The sequence below is a fragment of the Emydura macquarii genome, unplaced genomic scaffold (genome assembly GCF_026122565.2).
Source record: "Emydura macquarii macquarii isolate MOO-44397 ecotype Brisbane River unplaced genomic scaffold, CSIRO-AGI_Emac_v2 contig_1390, whole genome shotgun sequence".
Classification (NCBI taxonomy): Eukaryota; Metazoa; Chordata; order Testudines; family Chelidae; genus Emydura; species Emydura macquarii.
In genome coordinates, this window is record NW_027131527.1 from 15,403,861 (window position 1) to 15,425,348 (window position 21,488).

Sequence of the window (21,488 nt, forward strand, 5' to 3'; positions counted from 1 at the left end):
GGGGCGTTGTCATGGCGGCCGGAGGCAGAGCCCGGCGGCGTCAGGAGCCGCGATGAAGGATGAGGCTGGAGAATGATCTCGCGATACACGCGGAAGCCGGTGCCCCCCGACGCCCTGGAGATGTGAGTGTCCCCCTCGCCGTAGCCCCTGCAGCTCGGCTAGGTCCAACCCCCGCCCACGCGCGGGAGGTCTGGCGGTAACAGCACCAACGGCCGACTGCCCCCCCCGTCCCCGTCAGCAGCACCCCTCCAGCCTGACAGCTGCACCCACCGCATAGGGCCCGAGCTTCCCCCCCCCCCCCCAGCCCGACAGCAGCACCTTTTACACACCGCGCCTGAGCCCTCCCTCTAATCGGCACCCCCGAGTGTGGGTTTTCATTAAAACATCAAATATTGCGAGAAATGTGATCAAGTTGCTCGCGTTGGCCATGCTGGGTATGCTGCACAGGAGCTGCTCCAAGAATAGCTAGCGCTAGCAGGCTTTGATTCGTTAGGAGTGGCAGCAGTTTAGTAAACAGAAATCTGCAAGATAACTCAGCACTGCTCTGGCCCTTAATATTGTGTGGAGACCCCATCTTAGTCCAAGCTTCTCTGGGGTATAGAAAGCGATAGCCAAAATAAAGCGGGAAGGAACCTGTCTGATCTTTTTTTTTTTTTCAAAAGGCTTGTTAAAATCTAAATGTTGTAGAAGCTGTAGTGAGGGGGTGGGGCGTACAGTATCTAAACAAAATAAATACAATTATTAATGTAAATAAAATATTTGTACTGCCTATGGTTAGCATTGCCACATATTTATATTAGTCTGAAAAGATTAGTTCGATGAAAAAGGGCCAAATGTATATGTAAGCTTAGTTTAAAAGGAGACAGTGGCTCCTAAACTAAGACCTTGTATCCCAAGTTTCATTCTGGAGTTAATTTTTATCTTCAAATTCTAAGGTTATGATGACAATAGGACAAAAGGTTTGTAATGGAATACTGGTAGTTATTTAATATAGTGGCACTAATCCTCTAGGGATATAAAGCAAGTTCAGGCGGGCATGGTGTTGGTTTTTCTTGAAAACCAGCAAAAACCTGTAATGCCCTGGAACTCTGCAGAAGTTTTGAGTTGTGCAGGTTTATTCTCAGAAGTAATGTCAAACTGAGCTTATTTATTTTATTTTTCTTTTAGTCACGGATTTACAAAAAATGCTTTAGAGCATCATCCCCTGCCAGAGCCACTAGATGACATTTACCCAGCTACTCCAGCCACTGAAAGGTATGAAGAATTCTTGAGGTATCAGGAGTAGTAAAATAAACTTGATTTTTGTCTGGAGACCAAAGAGAAACAGACACCTTTGTGTTCTGTCCTCATTATAAAGATATCACAGTGATAGAGTTTATAAAATTAGGTACTATATGTGTTAATTCAGAATGGCATGAATCCACAGTATAACTACTACACTACTAATGCTTGATTCCCAAAGATAATACCATATAGGCCTCAGTCCTATAAGCTGCTCCATATGAGCAGAGCGCTGCACTTGCACAGGTTGCTGCTGAAATTAAGGGGACTCTGCATAGGCAAAGAGGTCCACCCACATAGAACAGCTCCCTGGGGGTCATAATGAGGATGGAAACAATTGAATCCCAGCACTGTCTCCTTCCCAGCAGCTTGATCCAGGTTTCTCACTCCAGCACTGATTCTTTGCCTTGATGGTTGCCCTCGCTTTCATTTTGGCTAGATGATATGGTATGTTTTTGAAGCCCTATTATACATTTATGGGAGCATATGTAATGGTTGGGAATAATTTTCAGAATATTAAAACCTTTTGACTTATCACAGCTTGCATATGGTGTGGTTTATCTCATTTTTATGCTAGAAGCAAGAGAGAGGGAGAGTGATTTTTCTGAGGAGTGAAGAAGGTGAACCGGTAATTCTTTATGTAATTAAAGGCAGAAGATAGTAAAATAACTCTTGGAAAATGAGCATCTAAAGAGCCTAATCTTGCAGCCCTGTACTGGAATGTAAACTGTTATAAACATGGCTTTATGTACAGGAAAAAAAAGTTTATTCATCCACATTTGTGAATGTATCTCATGAGAACTTTTTCTCCCCCTCACCCTCAAAACATGCATTTTAGTGAGTCTGAAATCTTGAAGGAATCAAATTACCCAGATATTACTCCAGGTGACAATGGGAGCTCATGGTCTGCTAGTCAGAGTTACACAGGCACCTCCACTGAAGACAGCTCAGTTTTCTCCTGGGGCTACGATGTGAGTAAAACACAGTCCTCCAGCATAAATACAACCTTTCCACTGTCTCTGATGGTTTAACACATTTAAAGTAGCACTTTGAATACATTTTTTTTGCAAGATCCAGGTTAAGCAGAGAGCTGTAAATAATGCAGTGATATTTGTTATGGGAAAAGAAACAGAGGGTCTTTCTCGTTTAACTCCTCACCACCCTCTTTTCTTTATTGTCTACTCAGGACATGTTTTGCTAATACCTGAATATAGTATAGCGTGCATTCTTAGCTTAAAACTTTTGGATCACAGGTGATTTGGTGAGTAAGGATAATGTGTACAGCATATATGCCCTAATTGTTCAACCTTACATGCCAGAGTGTGGTTTGCATGTGGTTGGTTTAGATTTACTCAACTGCATTTGAAAAACTTCTGTGCTTCTCAAAGCACATTAAAGCCACTGAAAATTTTTCCCTTTAAAAATATATTTCTCTTTCATGTTCCCATATAGGCTGCAACTAACAAGTACTATTGCTCTCTCTGTAGTGGAAACAGAAAAACTGATGAACTTTAAATGACTTGAGAATCTTCTTCAGTTGTTTTCTATCTGGAGAAGCATCCTCAGTTGTTTACTGGCTGCATCAGAGGATTTGACACCTGTCGATCCTTAATTACTGTTCAATGTCAAAGTTGTGGCAACATCTGGTACTGCTCAGCATTGTTTTTCTATTCTTTGCCACCATCTATGGCATGATTAATAATTTTCCATTTAACTGAAAATTTGGATGGGTCTTATTTTCTCATGTTTCTAGATAATTTACCTGAATTGCCATGTCTCAACTGACCTATAATTTTCTTTATTTTTGAGCTAAAACAAATATTCCAAAACCTCTGATGTCTTTTCTATCAAACCATCCAGTAGGGACAGTGCTGATCTAAATTTTGTGATTACATCAATCAGTGTTGCCTCCAATGGAAAGAGACTTAAGGTTAACGAGCCTCACTGTGAGAGAGGGCCTTATTATTTCAATCAGTCCCGCTAAAGTTTAAATAAACTAATGCTTTTTCCAATTTAAGTGGCTTAAAAAATTGTCACCCCCAATTTAATATTTATTTATATATTATTTTATATTTAATAATATATCACCCCCTTCAATATTTTTTTTGGATAATTTTCCTTCCTAGGAATTTGATAAAGCTGCCACACGACGAGTTCAGCAGATGTTCAGACACATTGATGAGCTTTTATATGAACAGAAAGAAAGTGTGCATGTTGAGGGTCTGCAAGAAGAGTGCCAACAATGGACATCTAGCTTTCTTCATCTCAGGTATTTTATTGATGGATTAATGCTGGTAATGTCACAGAATTATTAAAGAACTAAATTGCTTGTGGTGAAAAGGGCTGTATTTTTAACCGTTGTTAGAACTGATGAGAGTGTATGTGTCTGCCTGCTCCCACCCCTCCTCCACCACTTCAAGGCTCCATTTAGTTCCTTCAAGTGCTTGGATGACTGTTGATATTTTGCATTGCATTGGGCCCTAAAATAGTAAGATTTTTTTCTTAGAAAAGGTTGCAAGGCATTGTTTCTTAGAAGTGATGGATGTTATTTTGTGAGATACTTAAAAAACACCAAAAATCCATTCCTCCTTTACAAGTGAATAGCTTACCAGTTTTCATGGCTGTTTGGAGACATAAATCTTATTCTTAAATTTTTATCTCTGTCACATGCATTCCTGCATGTCAAACACAGCCACCCTCCTGTTGGCCCAGGGTAGGATTGGTACACCCCGTCACACACTCTTTGGGACTTTCTGTTGGATCAGGCAATTTTGATTAGGGGGACTCAGGGCCCCTGCAAACACTCCATCTATGCCTCCCGAGCCTCCTGGTTGGGGCAAACAACCACAGTTGGGACTTTGACCCTCTGGGCAGGGTAAAGCCAACAAGTAGGCTATAGTCCCTGATCAGGACAAAGCAAACACCACAGTCAGCAACCCGTGGAGCGGGGCAGGGCAAATGCTCAGTTTCTACTCTCCTAAACTTCCTGGCTAGGGGAAATAATAGCAGTTGAGAGGGAGGGTTCTGACTCTCTGTGTAGGACAGAGCAAAAAATCTGTCTGGGCAGAGCAGGGCAAAGCAAACAGTCTTATGGTCCCTTAGCCTCCTGACTGGGGCAGGCAATAGCAGCGAGGGGCTCTGACCCTCTTGGCAGGTCAGAGCAACCAGTCAGTCTGCAGCCCTTGGGCAGGGGAGAGCAAAGCAAACAGTCTGTGGCCCCTGAGCCTCCTGAGAGCAGCAGCAATAGTAGTTGGTGGGGGGAGGGGGCAGGTAGGGGAATCTGGGCCAATCCTACTCCACCAGGTTCCAATCCAGGGCCCTGTGAAGCCAGAATATTCCTAGTTAAGGGTTCAAGTACTAGCTCATTATATTTTCTGGGTCAATTCCTGCTGTAGGACTCTTCTCAGGCATCTCCTCAGCTGGCAGTGGCTCAGCATCCCAGTCAGTCTCCGCAGTTGGCTAGTCCTCCATAGTGTAGTCCGGGTCCATGGCTCATACCACTTGGAGAGTCACAGGAGCCTGCAGCACACATCCTTCTTCCCCATACCAGCCTGGACTGAGCTGGGCTGCCTCCTTTTATCTGTCCCTTCCATTTGGACCGTGCGCAGCAGTGGTGAGGGGGCATGATCTCCTGGGTCCACAGTGATTGGTCAGGCCCCATTGGTACACAGGTCCACAATAATTGGTTGGGCCCTGTTGGTACACCCTGTCACAACCTCCTGTACTTTGACAGATTTACCAATACTCTAAGGCAGTGGTTCTTAACCTTTCCAAACTACTGTACCCCTGAAGCCTGAGTCCCACCCCCACGGGGCTGAGGCATGTAACTTAGTTTCATGGCGCCCCTGTGGCTCCAGGCAATTGCCTTTCTTGCCACCCCCAATACCAGCTCTGCACTTGCGACCCCTCTAAAACCCCAGGTTAAGAAACACTGTTCTAAGGCCTTAGTGTTAGAAGAGGAGAAAGCAAAATAATTCTCCTAATGTATACGCATGATGCCATGCAATATGTTAGAGAAAATACCTCAAACCACATTAAAATATAATCTGAAAAGTAGAAAAGTTCTTATTTGATGAGTATATTTCAAAGCGGTATGCATGAGATACAAACAACTGTACTATTTCTGTGGTGTTCATATGGCTTCACAGTAAATTTTTCTTTGTTTACTTCCTTGTATTATAAATCATTCAACTGTTTCACGTATCACATTTTCTGATTTTTTATTTTCTTTTTTCTATTATAGGATTTTGGGGAAGCAGGTAGTAATCCCCACAGATGAAGGTTTTGGGTGGTATTCAAGTTCACCTTCTAGCAGCTTACGTTCATTGCATGTCAGCCCAGTACAAGAAAGAGATTCTAGTGAGTAAGTATCTATAGATTTCCCAGATTGTACCAATGTATGAAGATGATTTTTCTGCTCAAAGATTGCAACAATCAATTTCTTTTCTTAATTTATGAGTTATATATATGAAGTCAAGCATCCCCATTTTTTGTTTGGTAGGTTTTTGGATGAAGCATGGATTGGTAGCCAAAAGAAATGTGTTGTTAGATTCAGGATGCTTAGACCTTCCACATGGGTCTATTATTGAGGTCCAGGAAACTACAAATTGGCCTAATAAGTTGATAGGGTTAGTTTTTTGAGGATTTCTATATACAGTCATTTTCAGTGACATTAATTAACTATTAATGTTTGTACAATGGTTTAAAGATATAAAACACTATATAAGTACTACTTTTTTCTTTACAATTGTTTTTATAAACTTATTCTCTGTGACTGTAGACTCTTGTATAAGCATTACAAATATACAGCACTAAAGCATTAATATCCACAGTACGCAGGCTAACTGTCCTTTGCAATAGCTAAGCCATTAATGTACCTATCATGTGGTCTTCCAACCAAACCATCTTATGTCTCTTAGTTGACCATACAGGAAAAGCTAAATTCTGCTGTCATAAATAGAATAACAAATTTATTTTGTGTTCTGCTTTTTGAAAAACATATTTTTTGTTCAGGTTTAGTATTTTGGGCAAGAAGGTACCTCTGTGTGTTACTCCCGTTCATAAAGGTAATGACTTTTCAAAACCTCTTACTGTGTGCTCTGTGGAGAGTGAAGAAGGTGAAGATGGAGTAATTGTCTCTGAAGGAATAATGGAGGAATATTTAGCATTTGACTGCAGAGATGTGTAGGTATTAAGTACTTGTCTTCATTCTTTTTTATAACTGTTCACACTAGTTGCTTCCGTTTCTGGCCTGGACGGTTTATAACATAATAGCCAAGGGTCTGTTACATGATTTTGATGTCAAGTTTGTTATTAGTTGTTAAGCATGAACAATGTGCTTGGTGTTGTTTCTGCATTTCAGTGTCCAGTTCATTAATGTTTATGTAGTATTGGACCTTTCCACCTACTTAAGAGCGATTTAAATTGTTCTGGACTCACTGTTTATGAGAAAATAATTTACATTTGTTTCCATCAAAAGAAGGAAATAAAGGGTAGCAGTTAGAAACACCACTTACTTTGTGCAACTTGCCCAATGGAAACCAAAATAAAAGAAATCTCTATTGGTTTGTCAGTTGGTCTCAAGTTAACTAGTTTGAAAAACCAAAGTCACTTATGTGTACATTTCATGAGCTTCTGACTGGTGTATGGCAGTGGTTTTCAAACTTTAGGCTGGGTACTCCTTTCCAAATAATGTAGTCTATCGCATGCTCCCATCTGAGATAGGCAGAAGCAACACTGGGGGTGGGGGACATGCAGGTCACATACCCCCTCCCACCCAGATTTCTGCATTCCATTTAGCAACAGCTTCTAGAGGTTTTCCAACCGTGGGGTGCACAGGAATGTTCGGGGGAGGCGGTGTGGAGAGGCGATGGGTGATACCAGGTGGCTTGGGCCAGTCCTGCGTGGCGGGGCTCGGGCAGGGAGCATCACCTCCACCCCCTGACTCACCTCAGTGAGCCATCCAGCCTGTCTGGGTTGAGGGTCGCAACCAAAAATTGTAACTCAAAGGGGAGCCCCCTAACACTCCTCCGTACCCCCCTACTGGGGTGCACCCCACAGTTTGAAAACTTCTGTACTAAATAAAATGCGTTGTCCGCCATTACAGGATTTTTCTCGCATGCCCCTTGACAGGAGCTCACATACCCGTAGGGGTACACATACCCCAGTTTGAAAACCACTGTATGGCATGTGTTGACCAGGTCAGTAAGAGATGAATATTGCAGTGAACAGCCAAACAACAGATAATTTTGTAAGGTATTAAGGAGTCAGTATAAAAAATTCCTTTAGTGCTGGCCCTTCTTTCGCTTCAAAATTTGTAGCATTTTTATGTTAAATATTAAATAGAAGATATTGATGCTGTAATAAATAGAGGCTGAAATATTTTTTATTGTGTGTCAGCATGTGAAATCTTTGGGCTGACCCATCATATTTTTGAATGAAACAAACATCTCCTGGCCTTCAGAACTCAATACACATCTTGTCCTGCAGCTGTGGTCTCTTATTGCCCCCTGAGCTTTTTGTGTCTTTTTAATAAAAGAGCTTTATTTCTTTTTAAATTCTCTATAGTCTGAGTATTTGGTAGCTGTTAGATCAATAGGCAGGAAATGCGACTAACCATCTGCAGGTGCTTCTTTCTCCAAAATCAGGGAGTTTGTAGTGATGTGCATTGCAAGATTGCTGCCTAGTGGCAGATAATATTCCCACTGGCAGTCCGAGTATTCAAACTGTAAATATTAATAGAACATTTTTATATATATTCATTAATTATATATTCATTAATCAAAGTGCTTTACAAAGGAGGATAAATATCATTATACTCATTTTACAGATGAGAAAAACAAGGCACAGAGAGGTAAAATGATTTACATAGGCTCACACAGTAGATCAGTGGCAGACTCTGGAATATACTCTCCTTCCAGTGCTCTATCCACAGGAGCTTGCTGTCTCCAGTACTGGATTCAGTGGGTCATCTGCTCTTATTTGTTGAATGCACTGTCAGCCCTCAACAGACAATAATTTGTGAGAAATAACCATTTCTGCTGAAGTCGTTTCTTGTAATCATGCAGCCAGCTATCCTGACCTACCCATTTGAACTTAAAAGGAAATAAACCAAAGTCTAACTTTATCAGAGGTGTACATATGTAACCAACACAATCAGTGATTTAAATACATTAAATGATTACAACAAAATGCAAAGGATAGAGAAAACAATTTGTTTAAGTCAAGGTATAAATCTTGTTCACTCTCCTTACAGGGAGGAAGAGTTGCATGAAAGGACAATTGGACTCTCCTCTGACAGACAGAAATTAGGTTTTCCTCCTATCTCTCCATATTATTGCATGAAGGATGCTGTGCTCACATACGTGTTTGATGATGTGTGGAGTGACGTCCTGGGTTATATGGAAGAGTTAATCTGCCGGCACTGGGAAGGATCAGTCTCTGGTAAGGGTCAGTGTTGAAATAAAATTTGAAATGGATGTAATTCTGATGCTCTTTTTAAAAAGGATACTTTTTGGAGTGCTTAAAATTAGTAAGCATTAGCCTCATAGGATATACTGTATTTCTGGAGGCAATAATTATACATTAAATCATACTTTCAAAAGAGGTGGTCTATACCCTTTATTACTTGTTACAGTTTTTATACCTTCCATAGTTTTCAATAATTTTTTAGAATCCTGTAAATAACACTTGTCAGTCTGTTCTGCTTGGGAAACACTGTTTCTCTTTGCCTTCCCACCACCCAAACATAATCAGTTCACTAATGTCTTTGGTAACCACACAGATTTGAGAACGTAGTTTGTATTGTGATACACTTATTTCATCTTTTGGTTAGTTGCTGTTCTGCATCATCAGAGCAAAGATACTGCAGTAAAGTATTAGTGGTTTTTTTTTTTTTTAAAAGATCAGTGTATGATGTAAACTAAAAAATAAAAATAGATTATAGACAATATTCCCCAGCACATTATATTTTCAAGCATTGTTAAAATCTGCAGTTGATATTACTCTTTAACAACTCCAACTGTCTTTCTGTGAGAAAAATCATAGGATCCATGCCTGCAGAGTAGGATTTTTTACCACTGTATGGAATGGAATAAAAGACATATTTTGGTGATGACCTTTTAAAAGGCAACAGTACCTTGGTTATTTGATTTTTCAACTTGACGAAACATGAATTTAACAGTATTAAACAGAGTTAAACACCCGGGTGAAATCCATCAAAAAAGAGCCTAAAAGCTTTGGATTCAAAGTATTGCCCATAAAGTGGCAATGCAGATAGCCTGTAGTAATGTGGATTCTCTGCTCTTCTTCTTGTGCACAGACGATGAGAAAAACATCATAACTGTAGAAACAATGAGAATGGATCCTGGGAGTCCTTTTCTGCAGTTTGAACCTTTGCCATTGGTATTACCTCGAGTGCCACAAGCTAAAATGCCCTTCATCACCTCAAATTTGGTAAGTTCTACTAGCCAACTGATTAAGGGTGAGTTGAAGTAACACTGCCTGGCCAGCCAGGCTAAAGTTTTCTGGAGGGAGATTTGTGATTTGATCTCTTCTTCAAATTAGAAGCATGATCACTAACTGCCCTTTCTAAAACTTTAGTTTTGTTATGCCTCAGTCACAATTTTTTTATCCTTGTTTTTCTATTTTACATTTTGTTACTGTTTTATAGCATCATTTATAATGCGACCAAGGTATGGTGAGTTTTGGATGGTAATGGTGTAGATTTTTTTCCATACATAACATTTGAGCTAAACTGTGAAGTTCTTATTAGTGTGCACAAGAGATGTCCTAGTCATTGTCAGCCCAGCCATTTCCAAGGTCATCAGATACTAGAAATCAGAGTCTAGTCTATGTGAGGTGGTAAGTGACTCCACATTTCAAACTGTAAGCTGGTGGCACTGTCCAGCCAAGGCGTCGCGACCCTTCCTCGGGCCCAGGCTCTAAGGAAGGCCACAGCGCCTTTGCCTAGGGGAATGAGCTCCTGGCTTATGAGTCTTTAGCCCCAGCTCCCAGGTGGGGGCAGGTTTCCCTTGTAGTCTGTAGCCCCCTGGCCCTCATGTAGGGCAGGTCTGATAAGGAGTTCACGACCCCCGCCTTCCACCAGGCAGGGGGAACAAGCAGTCTGTTGCCCCCGGCTCCCAGGCAGAGCGGGGCAGGCAAAGTAGTCTTTAGCCACCAACACTCAAGCGGGGCAGACAAGCACGAGCAATCTATAGCTCCCGGCCCTCAAACAGGGTGGGGCTGGTCCGTAGTCTGTTGCCCCCGACCCTGAAGCGGGCGGGGCAGGTAAACAGTTTACAGCCCCCAACCCTCAAGCCGAGCAGGGCTGATGTGGCAGTCAATAGCCCCCAGACCTCAAGTATGCGGGGCAGGTAAAGTGGTCTATAGCCCCTGGCCTTACAGTCAGGTGGGGCTGGCAAAGCTCGGTATCCTCTGGCCAGCAGTTCAGAGGAAGCCAACCACTCCCAGGATGGTTAAAGAAGTGGGGAGGGATATCCAGGCCCACCCGACTCCACTGTGTCCCAGCCCAGGGCCCTATCCGTGGCAAAGTGGTTTGCCATTGAGTCAGCGGGGATCCAGCCACAACATGCTGACTGGTCCAATCCCAGACTCAGGCACTCTAGAGTTGGCTGTCCCTAGGTTCCTGAAGCCAATCGTCTCCCTCTGGGTCGCTGGGATAGACGGCGAGTGAGAGTCCTCACTGTCGACCAGTGGCAGATCTGGAAACTCCTCAGGGTCGTCAGCAGAGTGCAGCTCCTCCAGGTCACAAGGTCCCAGGGGGTCCTCTGGTATTCCAGGTTGAGTCCACTCCAGTAGGTCCCCGACATCAAGCTGCTCCTCCAGGTCAGGGCTGGCCTCAGGATTTCTCCCACTCAGCGGTCTTGGGTAGCTTCTCCCCACTACTAGGGCCCAATGGCCCCCTCCAGTCACTAGGATCCGGCAGTCTGGGTAGGCTTTGGCAACGCCAGTCAGTGGTGTGGTTGATCCAAACAGCCACAGGGCCTGGGTCAGACCTAGACTGCAGCCTCTGGGAAGACACGTCTGCCTCCAGCAGCAGCTTCCTCTGGGCTGAGCTGCTGGGCCGACCTTTTATAGTTCCCTTCCCTGCCCTGGCTCCGCCCCTCTGCTTCCAGGTGGTTTGGGCTGCAGAGCCTGGTTCTGCCCAGTAGGGGGGTCGCGACCCTTCCTCAGGCCCAATCTCTGAGGAAGGCCACAGCGTCTTGCTACAAAACATATATATGATTTTTTTTTTTTAAGATACTGATTCTGGCCCTTCATGTTCTACTTTAGGATTATATGTCCCTAAAGTGGCAAGCACCAAAAATGTTATCTATATTCAGTCAGTTTTTAACTCAATTCTTTCCTTTTTATTTCTTTCTTCCCACTTTTCCTGTATAATCCTCTACCTCTTCCTCATGTTTACTTTATTGTATGTGTAGTGCCCACAACCCAGATGTGGCTGCAAAACCAAAAAGAGGAGAAAATCGCCTCCAGTATGTATGATGGAGAGAGATTAAAGCTCTGTTGTTCTTACTATTGGTATCCTTGTGGTGGGTGGAATTTGTCATTTTCCCAGATCAGCCTGAGTTACAGGAGAGGATTTTCCAGTTTTGTTCTTGACATAAAACAAGTGCCCAGACACATTGTAAAGTGAGATCATAAATATTCTCTTACAGCAGTTACTTATATTACACCCATGTGTGCACCCATGTCACAAGATTGTTTCCTGCAATGAAAGCCTCAGTTGTGAAACTTTAAGTAGAATATGCGCTATGGTAGCAGATATTATAAAATAGAAATGTATACTAAGTGCCATCATTTGCAAGACCAAGCCTAAACTGTTATTTATAGGATATTTGGCTAAGATATGAGAATAATGTATATGAATATACTCAGCTTTGCTTGGAAGCATTGAGCTTCTCTTGTTTTCCAGTGATTATTTGGTAAGGACAAGAACATAGGTGACATCATCATGTCAAAAGTAAATCTGTTTTATTCTAACTTGCAGATAAATGTCTCTCAAGGACCAACTGGTGGCCCTCAGCGAAATCTGAATGGTTTGATGGTGATACATGGGATCCACTTACAGCAAAGGAATCTGCCTCTAATAGACAAAATATTGTAAGAGCAGTAGCTTTTTGTCTGCATAGTACTGTAGTAAAACTGAGCTCTCTAATGGTAGGAAAGAAGAATATATTGGGCTTAAACCCAGTGTCATGGCAATTCATCTCCCACAGTGTAAGGAGTGGTTCTTGATTATTTCTCAACTATTTATCTGTCCTCAGTGATGTAGTATATTTACTACACTTGAACATGACTAACGTTAAGCTCTTGTGTAAGCTCATTGAAGTCAATAGAACTACTCACATGCTTAAATACCTGCTGAATCAGAATCTAAAAGTATCAAATATACTATGATTTCATAAGGGTAGCTAAAAGGACGGGGTTGAAGTTTTGGGGTTTTTTTAAATGTAGCGTTTGGATGTTCATGTAAGAGACTGATACAGCTTGGCTAGCATGAAGCATGGGGGAGGAAAGTGGTGAAGCAGTCCTCTTACCACTCTGCCAGTATACCAGTCTGTTTCCATAACAAGCCTGTTGTTTCATTTATTGAGTCTCAAAGAAAGGCTCCCTCTTGCCAGACTACAAACTGTGCAGTGGTTTTGTGACATGCAACAAATGAAAAAAGCAAAACCCTTTTGTTTCTGAGCTAAACATGATTTCAGTTTGGTCTTCAGAGATGAAAGATTAACGCATTAACCCATTAAGACCCTAAACTTTTAAAATTTATTTTTTAATATGGCTAGTTTATTACTTAGTGCGCTGATGTCTGCATCACTACTATTACTAGCTGGCATCATTTTCCTCATCCTGAAGAGGACAATCACAGGTTGAATGGAATTGGAAGCTAATGTGCCCTCTCATCCCTAGAGATGGGCCTGTTGATCTAGTCTGAGGCACAAAGCCAAGGATGTGAGCGTTTAGCTGGCACTGCCAAGCTTTGTGTTGTTGCTGCATTTGTTCTGGTAATAGTAATTTCATTTCTACTCTCTTCAATCTGGAACATTTCATGATAATTACAAATAAAGCCTAACTCCTTTCTTTCTCTTCCTTGCCCTATTCCTTGGTAGCACAGCCCTCCCTGACATATATAAATAATGATATCTAAAGTGTACCAGCTTTATCAGTACATTATGTTGCTAGTGTAGGTTTCAGACCAGGACTGTTCTAACAGTATGAAATCAGTTATAATGACGTTTATGTATGTTTTGTTTGGTTTCTTGATTCTGTTGTTAGAGATCTGGATGACAAACCACTATTGAGGCCAGGCTCCAGTTCCATCCTCTCAACAAGAACTCGGCCAAATCGCACTCTTGAGCTCAGTACATCTTCTTTGTCATATTCTGCTCATTCTGCTAGAAGACGGAACCCACCACCACGCACCTTGCATCCTATTCATCCTAGCCACTCTCGCTCTGGGACACCAAGATCCATGGATGAAGTCATCAGGGGAACACGACTGTATGTTTAAAAACCAGTTCTCATTCTACAAATTATGGAACCAAAGGTTTATGAAACCAAGTCCATATAAAGCAGAAAAGCAGTCAAATGGAGGCAATGCATATCATTTTTTTAATTTAAAAAAATACAATTGCTAATTAAATCACTGCCTCCTGAGAAAGCTGATAAATCCAGTAGAATGAGTCTAGACATCTTGCCAGTCATTGTTCATGGCACAAGATCATCTGTAAGAGTAACAGTGCTGTCTCAATGTCATAGCTAGGTTTGAAACCTGTCTGGGAGGGCTCTAGTGGTAAGTAGTTACATGCTACTGGAGCTGGGCTGCTGTTACCTTTCCCAGAACCTTGCTTAGCATAGGGAAGATCTGAGATCTAGTGAAACTGTTGAGACCACTGATGTTATTTTGACCATTGACTGGACCATAACATACCTCAAGGTCTCTGGAAGGTTTCCCTTCCCAAGGGATACATTGATAACATGCATGAAGAGCAGACCCAAGCCCACTAACAAGGGAATACAGGAAATTACTGGGTAAGAAAATTTTGTCATTTAAAAAAAAAATTCAAGTTTATTCCAGTGCACTGCTCTTCCTTGAAGCCCAGTTTTCCTTATACCAATGATCTTCACTATTTTTCAAGCGGAGGCCACTTTGGCAAAAAATCAGTGTGAAAGCCACAACTGCTAAATTAACATGTTGGTTGCTATGGTAATATTACAGTTATTATACAATGGATATATTTAGATGTACTTATTGGCGCACATCGTACCATGTGACATGTAAAGAAGGCAGATTTTGATAGGCTCAGTACATATTCGAATGTTAAAAATAAAATAAATTGGAAGATAAACAATTAGTCAGGGAGCCGCACTTAGGGTTGATGGGAGCCACCACTGGCTCCTGCGCCTTGCAATGAAGAACACTGTCCTATACTCTCCCCACAACAACCCAGCATCTTAAATTACAATTCTGCATGTGTTGTCCTGAGTTTTATTGTTTCATTTGCTTTAGCTCACATCGGTCTCATAATCTCTGGCATTAATGTATATTTTTGGTTGTTGGTGGTGGCGGATTCCAGTCCTACTGCACATGACCAGCTGTTGTCACCCTCCTTAATGCCACTGAGCCGAAATACTCTTCTGCCACCTATTAATACTGCTGACGTGGTGGAGCAGTTGAACAGCGTGGGATCCCAAAGGCAAACGGTAACCTCCCGATTTGCGTGTCATATAAAAACATATTTGATTATATTCTTTGGAAATGAGAGACATGCTAACAAAAAATGTTAAACTTATCTCATTACAGATTGCATTGGCAAGTTCAAGAATTCTTTATTGTATTTTTATTTTTGGTTTATATCGTTATCCAAATTAACCTGATGTTCTTACAACGAGAGTCCTGTAGCACCTTAAAAGACTAACAAATTTCTGCGGGCATAAGCTTTCGTAGGCTGCAACCCACTTGGTCAGCTGATGCCCACAGAAATTTGTTAGTCTTTAAGGTGCTGCAGGACTCTCGTTTTTGCTGTATACAGACTAACACGGCTACCCCTCTGGAACCGATGTTCTTAGAAATTCTTCATCATAGTTATGATAATAAAGATAATAAAATACTGTAATACAAAAAATAAGCTGCATGAGTTTTGACCAACAATCTGGAATAGAGTTGTGTGTTTTAGACCCAGTGAAAGCAGGAATTATTTTCTGTTTCAAATGAAGATGCTCGTTGTTGAGTAGATTTTGATTCCAAGATTTTATCTTTAATGTATAGTCACAATCAAAAATAGTCTATTTTTTCCTGTACTTTTCTGTAGAAAGCCCGAGGAAATTCCAGTCGAGCTCAGAGTGCAATGGCCGATGAGATTAACCATCAGCAGCCACAGGAGAGACTTTTCTTGCCTGATCATTTCTCCAGGCCTAACACAACACATGCATTCTGGGTAAAGAGTGGCAAATGTATCCAAATGGTATCTAGATCCAGAGAGAGTGTTTGGTAGATTTTTGCTTTGGCAGTTAACAGTTATACTTAATGGAGAACTGGATGGCTCAAGTGATTGGTGACAGTGTTCAGAACCTTTAATCTACAACCTTTACATCCTCCGTTCAAATCTGCCCAGGTTGGTAGATAAAACATTCTTTGGCACCTGTGAAATGACATTGTGGACTCAGTCCAGTTCCTAGAGGTTAAGTGTCCATGCCACCAAATTCCCCACAACTGACTCTCTTACTGTCAGTATTTTCAGCTGTTGGATGTACACTCTTCTCCTTAGAGATCATCCTTCCAGAACAAGTTTGAGGTGTATTGCGGGGAAGCCTGTTCTATCATTGCTTGTGCTGCTCTTGATCTATAGATAAATATGACTTTAATCTTCAGAGCTTTTCAAACCAGCACCTTTCATGAGGATTACACTCATGAAGAAATGGGGAAGAAAAAAAAGCTTTACTTTGTAAGCTTAAAGGGACTTGTTGGGCCATCTACTCAACCTCCTGCATAACTGTAGGATAGTTTTTGTAAGTTTCCTTGAACAACCCCTATTTTTTGTAAAGTGCTTATAGTTCAATTTCAGTATCAGATGCTACTGTGTAGTTCTCTACTTTAAAATTTATTGGGGAACAGTCTGACTACTTTCTCATCCTAGTTTTAACCAGACTTTTTTTTATTATATTAAGCTTCAGGAGTATTGAATCCTGCACCATAGCTCATGGTTTCCATGTATGGCTTTGACATCGGTGAATTGCTAATTAGAAACACTTAAGCTTTGTAAAGCCCTATGTTGAAACAACTACTTTCGGAAATTATAATCAAGGGCTAGGGGTGCTTTCAAGTAATTTACTTTATATATATATATAAATTTTTTTTTTTTTTGGTGTGTGGATGGGATGTTGGTGTCCTCTGTCTATTTAAGGAGAGGGAGAACCACCCCCAAAGTATTAATCTTTTAATTTTAGACCTCATAAGCATAATGTGTGAGCCTGGAGTTATCAGGCAACATTAGAAGTGTTCTATTTTAATGAAATTTTGGGTATCTTGGGACTTTGCCATTTTTAAAAATTGTGTTACTGCAAGCATTGAAAACTAATTCACCTTATCTTTCAGCCGGATCCACACTATCACCATTCTTGCACTGTTATTGATTATGCTAATCAACCTCGAACCAATAGAGGATCAGCAGGCACAGGTACATGCATTATTTTGCCTGAAATAATAATGGGTGTGATGTGGGATAGGTGCTGTTTTCATATCATGATGGAAGGTATAGCTGCAACATGAACAGTAAACCTCTTAATCAAGGGATCTTATACTTATTTACTATCATATAAAACTGCACAGAGAAGGGCTTGTGTAGTTTTTAAATGTATGTTTTTAGTGTAGCTATTATGTAACACTTTAAATAATTCAAAGTACATTTACACTGGGGCCTTTGATCCGTCTCCCATTAAAATGCATAGAAATTGATTGAAGTGAAAGCAAGATCAAATACCCTATGTGGAATTCAAGGTTATAATTGTTCTGGTGGTTCTGGTTCACTCTCTGTAACTAAGGCTTTGTCTGTATTAAAAGCTGCACCAGTTTAATGGAAAGTGTTTTAAATCAATATAAGCTATGGGGATACTCACCTCATTTTAAACCAGATACAAGGCAAATGAAGCTAAATTGATGTAACCAAATTAAACTGTGATGGAATATCTAATTCTTCTTAGTTCTTTCACCATCATGTTCTGGGTTATTCGCTTAATAAAAGAGAGAGATCATCCTCCACTGAATAAGAAAGAGGAGGCAGCAGACTTAAACTGTTAAATGTTCTTGCTGTGTTTGTCTCTAGTAGTTGTTGGTCTGTCAGATTGCTAGTGGAGAGGTGTTAAGATGGTATTTATCTCAGTTGGCATCTGTGCCAATAATTGAATGGCCATGCAGAGCATGTGATGGCTCCTTCAGCTTAATGTTGAAGCACATCATCAGGGCAATAGAACGGGAGAAGAATTGAACGGTTGCTGAATGTTCTGTGTACGACTAGAAAGCTCTGATGAGTGGTCCCGCTCTGATGGAATTCTTGACTCCTCTGGTATGTGGTGTTAACTCTAAGAAGGCTAATGCTCCAGTCATCAGAATCAGCAGGTTCCAGGCTTGCTGCTTCTTGTAGAGCTGGGCTTTGAGCACAGCTGAATCCCATCCATAAAGGCATAACAATAGGAAGGATCTGGCACATAGGTTCTCCAGTAATGAAATGCATGCCAACTCACCCAGGCAGCAGCAGCTCCATGTTATCTCCTATTCTTATTTCTGGACGGAGGTGGAAGGAGGATGTTAAACAAGGACTTTTCACAACCTGGCTTGCTGCACAGTAATTTGTTTAGCTACAAGGTACCAGCTTGCCATCTAGTAACAGCCTGTGTGGACATGAATATAGTACACTACACTTGGTGGTAGCAATATAAAAGTTTCAATTAAGGATTTTCATACCATTCTCACCTCCAGAAAGTTTCATAAAAGGTATATTTTAAGATTGTACGTAATCAGTCTTGGTTTTCAAAATGCAGATAATGTAATTGCTAATAACTATAAATTAAACAAAGGAAAGTATTTTAACATTGAAAAAGTGGATGTATATGGTTTTGACATTTAAGACTTCTAGCAGATACCAAAAGATGTTTTTTAAGTTATGCAATTTTTATGTAGTAGGTCTTCAGCTACCTGGTTCTGTAAGAGCTCACAGTCGAGGTGGATCAGTTACAAGAAGCAGACAAGGACTATAATGTTTAATGAGGAAGGATCTGTCCCTCACCCTGATGCAGAGAGCACATCTGGAACCTCATGAAGATGTTGAATTTCAGCAATATCAGACTTGTTTACAGAAGAACTTAAAAACATCTTCATGAAGGGTTTTATTTTTGTATGTTTTTAAAAAAAAGCAGCTGCCAAAGACTATAGGGTACTCAACACATTTCAGTTTTCTTCCTGTAGACCAGGTTTTGCTAGTTTGGTGAACACTAAAGCTTGTATCCTAAAAGTCTACCAAATTTGCTAATATTTTCTTTTTAAAAAAGTATTGCTCATGACGTTTTGGTGCCTGTTACTGCAGCAGTAGCACTACTGGAACAGTTGCCTATGGGCTAGTTTAGTGAAAGACTATTGCACTTTTCACAGTAATCTTTATTAAAATCTCAATCACTACAATGATATTTCTGGCAGAATTTCTCTATCAAAAATGAGTAGACTTATTTATTGCATATAATGCTGCCAGTACAACTGTGGTGTTCGGGTAATCTGGACAAACTGTGGATCCTGTGGTGAGAACACCAGATACTAACACAGTTGCATAAAGTAAGGTAGCAAATAAAAATGAAATCTTATGCTTCCATGTTTGCTAATTTTAACTTGTCTTAACTGCAGCATGTTACTGTCCTTTCCTGTATAATAAACTAATCTCTTTCCACTAGTTACTCAGGCAAGTGTCCATAGGGGATAAAAGCAATCTTTTTACTGAAAATTTATTTCCACACAGGACTCCAAGTAAGAGAATCCTTTAAGTAGCCTTTTTAATTAAATATTTTGTTAATTTCAGATGGGTCTGTCTCCATTTTGAAATGAATTAGAGTGATTAAGGAAATGTGTGCACAAGCATCATTCACCTTTTGAGTCATACATACCAGAGCGACATTCTGCTATTTTAAGACAAACACATGGGGATATATTAACTTAGAAACAGTTACCATTATCATTCAATATAGCTTATACATGAAATGCAACAGTTTCACAGTAAAGTAACTAATTTAATAAAGCAGCTAATTCTGTAATTTAGTTTAACTATAAATATTAGCTCGCAGGTTTTACTATTAACAGTAAGTGCCACTCTGCAAATATGTATATTCATACATTGTCGGTATCTTTCATATTTTTTAACCAAAACCATTCTGCTACAATGTGAAGACAGTTACTTTGAGGGAACTGATTCTTTAACAAACAATGAGTCATTTTATATTCCATTAAAAGAACCTTTTCTAAACATCATTGGTTTGTTTGTAATTTGGAATATTGAAGAGTTTGTAGGGGTTTTGTCAAATGACTCCTCTGTTGCCCACTGTAAGTACATACATGACACAAGCTTCATGAAAAGACTGATGTGACTGTCCGGGGGCACATTTGCTCTTTAGTGGCCACAAGTCCCATTAGCAGAAGTCTTGCTCAGACAGAGGACAAAAAACATATCCTTTATAAGAATAGGCTGTTAGCAGATGCAGCTATGTAGCCCTCTCTCTCACCAACAGAAACAAGTTATACATTCCATCACACACTATGTGTCTTTTAGCAACTTTTATTCCCCCTAATTTTTTTATTCCCCCTAATTTTTTTTCCCCCTAATGCAATGACCCTTACCTCCAAAATTCCTGTTCATGGAAAAGCAGGTCCCATCCAAACCTTCTCCTGTCATCTGGGTTCAACCATCCTCTGTTCAGAAAAAAGGAAGAATAGTGTTAACAAAAGACATATTTGTATTCCTGTGGTACCTAGGAGCCATAGTCAGGCCATGACCCCATTGTGCTAGGCACTATACAAACAGGATAATTTTTAACAGGCATGGGGTTCCCTTTAAGATGTAGTCTCATTTCAGATGAGTAGACAGAATGATACAAGGTATCAAAGCATCACTGAATTAGCTGAAGGCAATCACGGTCTTTTCCAGGGCACGAAGTGGGCTGTACCAATTTTTATCTCTTTATAACTGAAACCACACCGTCTACTTATCTTGATCACTACAAAATGTCCATGGTTTAAATTAAAATTTAATATAATTTAATTAAAACTCTTTCAAAGTAGTTCAAATCAAGCCATATAGCAACAGCTCTCTTAGGGACCAAAATATTTTTCTCCACCACTCCTCTGTTTGTGATCCCCTATTAACAAACACACAGACACACATGAGACACAAGCAGCTTGGATGGTATTATGGCCCCTAATTAATGGTACGTGTAGTTTGTAGCCTAAGACCAGCAGATACATTACAAAATTGGCCAAAGCCCAGCTCTGGAGACTTATTTACCAAAATTCAGTCTCATTACAGATAAAATTCCTGTGTGTGAAAGAGGGGTTAACAGGTGTCAAAAGTTTGCACTACTGAATGCTTTTGTTTAGTAAGATTTGTTTTGAACCAAGTCATAGTTACTTAATGATTTAGTATAGCTTGTCTGTCAGCTTCAGGGTAATAACTGTTAAAAGCAATGAGGTAACACTTAGCATGAAATCTCCTCCTCCTAAAAAAACCTAATCGATCTTTTCAATATTGTTCGAGTCAACTTTAAATTGAGCGAGTGATCTTAGAAACTGATGAATTACTGCAACTTCCATTAGCTTCAAGTTGCAAATGTGGCTACTAAACCGATAAAATAAAAATGTCACAAAATAAATAAGGCTGTGTGTTAAATTTATTTCAGCTAAGATCATTTTTCAATGAACTGCCCCATCAATTTATACCAAGGCTCATGAATTTCTGCTGCCTTTAAATTATTCTTACTAAACTTACTACAGGATGATTACCTCACTAGATTTTTTCTAAAGTACTTTATGTATTTTTACAATAGACCAGCTCTATGAGAACTTTCATACAACTTATAGAAATAGGGCTCCATTTTGGAAATAATGAACTGGTTACAGGTCTCTTACAAGACAAGTGTCTACATACCCACAT

The 21,488-nt window shown here is 40.4% G+C and overlaps 2 protein-coding genes across 4 annotated transcripts in view; one reads left to right on the top strand and one right to left on the bottom strand.

Moving 5' to 3' along the window:
- On the top strand, positions 1-19,808 carry FAM149B1 (family with sequence similarity 149 member B1). Of its 3 annotated transcripts, none has more exons than XM_067552750.1 (15): positions 1-122; positions 1,168-1,254; positions 2,120-2,252; positions 3,408-3,550; positions 5,525-5,644; positions 6,295-6,465; positions 8,537-8,724; positions 9,602-9,735; positions 11,724-11,777; positions 12,293-12,405; positions 13,582-13,806; positions 14,883-15,009; positions 15,618-15,743; positions 16,901-16,982; positions 18,482-19,808. In XM_067552750.1, exons 1-15 carry the CDS (start codon positions 73-75, stop codon positions 18,556-18,558), a joined length of 1,830 nt encoding a protein of 609 aa, XP_067408851.1. In that variant the 5' UTR covers positions 1-72; the 3' UTR covers positions 18,559-19,808. The 3 variants fall into 3 exon arrangements, with proteins under 3 accessions (XP_067408851.1, XP_067408852.1, XP_067408853.1); XM_067552751.1 differs by having other exon boundaries at positions 18,485-19,808; XM_067552752.1 differs by lacking the exon at positions 11,724-11,777.
- Positions 13,930-21,488, bottom strand: part of DNAJC9 (DnaJ heat shock protein family (Hsp40) member C9) — a 17,724-nt gene continuing 10,165 nt past the window's right edge. The window contains exons 5-6 of the transcript XR_010920666.1: positions 20,180-20,251; positions 13,930-14,030 (exon numbers count right to left, since the gene is read on the bottom strand). The gene's annotated coding sequence lies outside the window, so the exon portion shown is untranslated. The remainder of the gene's footprint in view (positions 14,031-20,179; positions 20,252-21,488) is intronic.